The 5,000-nt window shown below is 44.9% G+C and overlaps 1 protein-coding gene across 1 annotated transcript in view; it reads left to right on the top strand.

Annotated features, from left to right (window-relative positions):
- Window positions 1–394: 394 nt before the first annotated feature.
- LOC311329254 (calmodulin-regulated spectrin-associated protein 3-like) overlaps window positions 395–5,000 on the top strand; it is a gene marked incomplete at both ends in the record, with an annotated part of 17,293 nt that continues 12,687 nt past the window's right edge. Inside the window, 5 exons of the mRNA XM_084463127.1 lie at window positions 395–669; window positions 763–903; window positions 2,144–2,230; window positions 2,369–2,401; window positions 3,383–3,430. Of these exons, the coding sequence (XP_084319253.1) occupies window positions 395–669; window positions 763–903; window positions 2,144–2,230; window positions 2,369–2,401; window positions 3,383–3,430 (584 nt within the window). The remainder of the gene's footprint in view (window positions 670–762; window positions 904–2,143; window positions 2,231–2,368; window positions 2,402–3,382; window positions 3,431–5,000) is intronic.

Genomic DNA, 5,000 nt, shown 5'->3' on the forward strand with positions numbered 1-5,000 from the left:
GGGGAGAGTTCTCCCAGATTATCCTGACTGCTCAAGTCGCCGCGGGCAACTCAACGGAAATGGAATATGGGTCACTTGCGGTAGCCAGTGTCTGTGTGTGTGTGTGTGTGTGTGTGTGTGGGTGGGTGGGTGGGTGTGTGTGAGAGGTGAGAGTGTTTGTGCGAAGGCCCTTGTATACTTAATACTTAATCATGCTATTATTGAATTGTATTCTTGACACTTTGGCAATATTGTTCACCTGGCATTCATGGCAATAAAGCATAGTGAATTGAATTGAATTGAATTGAGAGTGAGACAGAGAGATAGAGAGATAGAGAGAGAAAGAGTGAGTCTGTGCTCCCTGTTGCACAGCCCCCCCCCGGAGGCTCAGTTTGTCCCTTCTCCCTCCCTGTAGAGAATGTTCCGGCAGAGCTGCGGGACCCTCTGTCCAGAGACCAGCATGACCAGGAGCACCTCAAGCCCTCCGTGTCGGTCCGTCTGCTCTCCCCCGACCTCTACTGGCGGGCCCAGGCGCTGCTGCATGTCCGCGGGGCCCCGCCCCCCGCTCCCCAGGGGCCCCCCGGGGACCACGCCGCCCTTCTGCGACTGCTCGCCGCCAAAGGCCTCGCCCCCAAGGACCGGGACGCGGCCGTCACCGAGGACGACTTGCAACACACACCCATCAAGACGGTGTGTGTGGGTCTCGCGTGCATTATCGACCTGTTCCTCCCCCTTTGCAATTGGCTGTCTGACGGTCTGCTTCCCTGCCTCTGATTGGTGCAGAGGGCCCACCTGGCCCTGATTGACGCGCTGATGTCGCTGGCTGCCATGGAGACGGTGGGCAGGGTTAAGATGGCGGCAGAGGCGGAGCAGATGGGGGATGGGGCTCCATGGGAGAACGCCCTCCTCTTCTGGGTCAACCGGGTAATAACCCCGAAACACACCCTCATTCTAGAACAGTCACACGTTCTAGACACAGCCTCATCATTGTCCCAGAACACAACCTCATCATTCTAGAGCACTCTCATTCTAGAACACAGCCTCAATCGAGAACAGCTTCAATCTAGAACACTACCTCATTCTAGAACACTACCTCAATTGAGAACAACCTCATTCTAGAACAGCCTCATTCTAGAACACATCCCCATTCTAGAACACAGCATCATTTTAAAACACATCCACATTCTAGAACACAACCTCATTGTCGAACAGCCTCATTCTAGAACAGGTTTTCTCAAAGTGGGTGCCGTGACGCGAGTCCAGGAATTCTTTGATAATATTTGGAATTTACCAGTGTCACTTATAAAATGATTTATTTATCAGTTCAAATGTCAAGTACAAAACAATTTTCAATCAGCTCTTACTGATTTTTAGCCTTGTGTGCTTCGTCAGACGCACACAAAGCACTGCGTTCGTCTCATTTTGTGATTTCAGTCTCTTAAAACATGTCTTTGGAACGGTATGCTGGAAGCTTTGTTTCACAGTGCCGTGCTAATCTACTTGGTGCCATCGCTGTGTTGGCTTCTCCATGCAGATCGGGCGTAGCGTCGTGGGGCGCGTAGCAGCACCACCTCAGCTACAACCAAACTTCAGCCTCATTGTAGAACACAGCCTCATTGTAGAACACAGCCTCACTGTAGAACACAGCCTCATTGTAGAACACAGCCTCATTGTAGAACACAGCCTCATTGTAGAACACAGCCTCATTGTAGAACACAGCCTCATTGTAGAACACAGCCTCACTGTAGAACACAGCCTCATTGTAGAACACAGCCTCATTGTAGAACACAGCCTCATTGTAGAACACAGCCTCATTGTAGAACACAGCGTCATTGTAGAACACAGCCTCATTGTAGAACACAGCCTCATTGTAGAACACAGCCTCATTGTAGAACACAGCCTCATTGTAGAACACAGCCTCATTGTAGAACACAGCCTCATTGTAGAACACAGCCTCACTGTAGAACACAGCCTCATTGTAGAACACAGCCTCATTGTAGAACACAGCCTCATTGTAGAACACAGCCTCATTGTAGAACACAGCCTCACTGTAGAACACAGCCTCATTGTAGAACACAGCCTCATTGTAGAACACAGCCTCATTGTAGAACACAGCCTCATTGTAGAACACAGCTTCATTGTAGAAGTGAATGTGTTTTTGCAGCTGAATCAGAAGTTGAGAGAGAGCACGGAGGACGTAGAGACTCCAAAGACCCAGACCTGTACAGACCTTCAGCCTGTCCAGCCAGCAGTAAGTACACACACACACACACACACACACACACACACACTCACACACACACACTTCATATACTAAGCGTCCTTCGCTTTAGCTACTAACATTTCCCTGACCCTCCTTCTCTGTCTCATCCCTGCTTCTGCCTGGCAGTGTCCCACTCGCTGGTACTGGAAACTGGTCCCAGTAAGTGTCCTTCTCTCTCCCCCTCTCTCTCACTCTCTCTCCTTCTCTCTCTCTCCCTCTCCCTCTCTCCCTCTATCTCTCTCTCCCTTCTTTTCCCTCTATTCATCTCTCTCTCTCTCTCCCTCTCTCTCTCTCTCTCTCTCTCTCCCCCTCTCTCTCTCTCTCTCTCCCTCTCTCTCTCACTCTCTCTCCTTCTCTCTCTCTCCCTCTCTCCCTCTATCTCTCTCTCCCTTCTTTTCCCTCTATTCATCTCTCTCTCTCTCTCTCCCTCTCTCACCCCCCCCCCTCTCTCTCACTCTCTCTCCTTCTCTCTCTCTCCCTCTCCCTCTCTATCTCTCTCTCCCTTCTTTTCCCTCTCTCTTCATCTCTCTCTCTCCCTCTCTACTGGTACTAGAGGGTTCCAGTAAGGATCCTGGTCTCTCTCCCTCTGTCACTCTCTCTATCCCCATTGCTCTCTCTTCTCTCCTTGCCTGTTTTCTTCTCTCTCTCTCTCTCTCTCTCTCTCTCTCTCTCTCTCTCTCTCTCTCTCTCTCTGTCTCATCAGAAGTGCCTTTCTGCTGTGTGATGATGATGATGATGATGATGGTGATGATGATGATGATGATGATGATGATGATGATACTGTGATGTGAGGTTATGTATGCACTGACCTTGTGAACTTTGACCCTATAAGGCTCCGTATTAGACGCGTTATGGTTTTCAATAAACAGCCACCTTCCCTATTTTCCGATTCGTCAGCTAAAAACTCCAATCTAAGCCCTCCAATCAGGGATAAGGAGCGAAGCGAGGGCGTGGCCAAGGGGGTGCTGGAATGCAGAAAAGACCCTCGGATAACTGCCCCTTCACAGAAACTCCGCCCCCCTCTTAGCCACCCCGCCCTTCCCTATCTGTGTCATGTGACTGTGTGTTGCTGTGTGGCGGTTCCCGTGGCGACTGACCTGCGTGTGGTCTCTCTCTGCGTGTGGTCTCTCTCCATCCCAGCATGCCATCGCTTTCTGTTTGAAGGAGTCAGGGAACAAACCGCCTGTGGTAACGTATATATACCTATATATACCCTCTCTATACGCTCCTGTACATGATTATATAATATATACCCTCTCTATACGCTCCTGTACATGATTATATAATATATACCCTCTCTATACGCTCCTGTACATGATTATATAATATATACCCTCTCTCTATATGCTCCTGTACATGATTATATAATATATACCCTCTCTCACTATGCGCTCCTGTACATGATTATATAATATATACCCTCTCTATACGCTCCTGTACATGATTATATAATATATACCCTCTCTATACGCTCCTGTACATGATTATATAATATATACCCTCTCTATACGCTCCTGTACATGATTATATAATATATACCCTCTCTATACGCTCCTGTACATGATTATATAATATATACCCTCTCTCTATATGCTCCTGTACATGATTATATAATATATACCCTCTCTCTATACGCTCCTGTACATGATTATATAATATATACCCTCTCTATACGCTCCTGTACATGATTATATAATATATACCCTCTCTCTATACGCTCCTGTACATGATTATATAATATATACCCTCTCTATACGCTCCTGTACATGATTATATAATATATACCCTCTCTATACGCTCCTGTACATGATTATATAATATATACCCACTCTATACACTCCTGTACATGATTATATAATATATACCCTCTCTATACGCTCCTGTACATGATTATATAATATATACCCTCTCTATACACTCCTGTACATGATTATATAATATATACCCTCTCTATACGCTCCTGTACATGATTATATAATATATACCCTCTCTCTATACGCTCCTGTACATGATTATATAATATATACCCTCTCTATACGCTCCTGTACATGATTATATAATATATACCCACTCTATACACTCCTGTACATGATTATATAATATATACCCTCTCTATACGCTCCTGTACATGATTATATAATATATACCCTCTCTATACGCTCCTGTACATGATTATATAATATATACCCTCTCTCTATACACCCTCCTATACATGATTATATAATATATACCCTCTCTCTCTATACGCTCCTGTACATGATTATATAATATATACCCTCTATATACACTCCTGTACATGATTATATAATATATACCCTCTCTATACGCTCCTGTACATGATTATATAATATATACCCTCTCTCTATACGCTCCTGTACATGATTATATAATATATACCCTCTCTATACGCTCCTGTACATGATTATATAATATATACCCTCTCTCTATACGCTCCTGTACATGATTATATAATATATACCCTCTCTATACGCTCCTGTACATGATTATATAATATATAGCCACTCTCTATACGCTCCTGTACATGATTATATAATATATACCCTCTCTCTATACGCTCCTGTACATGATTATATAATATATACCCTCTCTCTATACGCTCCTGTACATGATTATATAATATATACCCTCTCTCTATACGCTCCTGTACATGATTATATAATATATACCCTCTCTCTATACGCTCCTGTACATGATTATATAATATATACCCTCTCTATACGCTCCTGTACATGATTAT

This window comes from Borostomias antarcticus (genome assembly GCF_949987555.1).
Source record: "Borostomias antarcticus genome assembly, contig: scaffold_722, whole genome shotgun sequence".
Taxonomy (NCBI): domain Eukaryota; kingdom Metazoa; phylum Chordata; class Actinopteri; order Stomiiformes; family Stomiidae; genus Borostomias; species Borostomias antarcticus.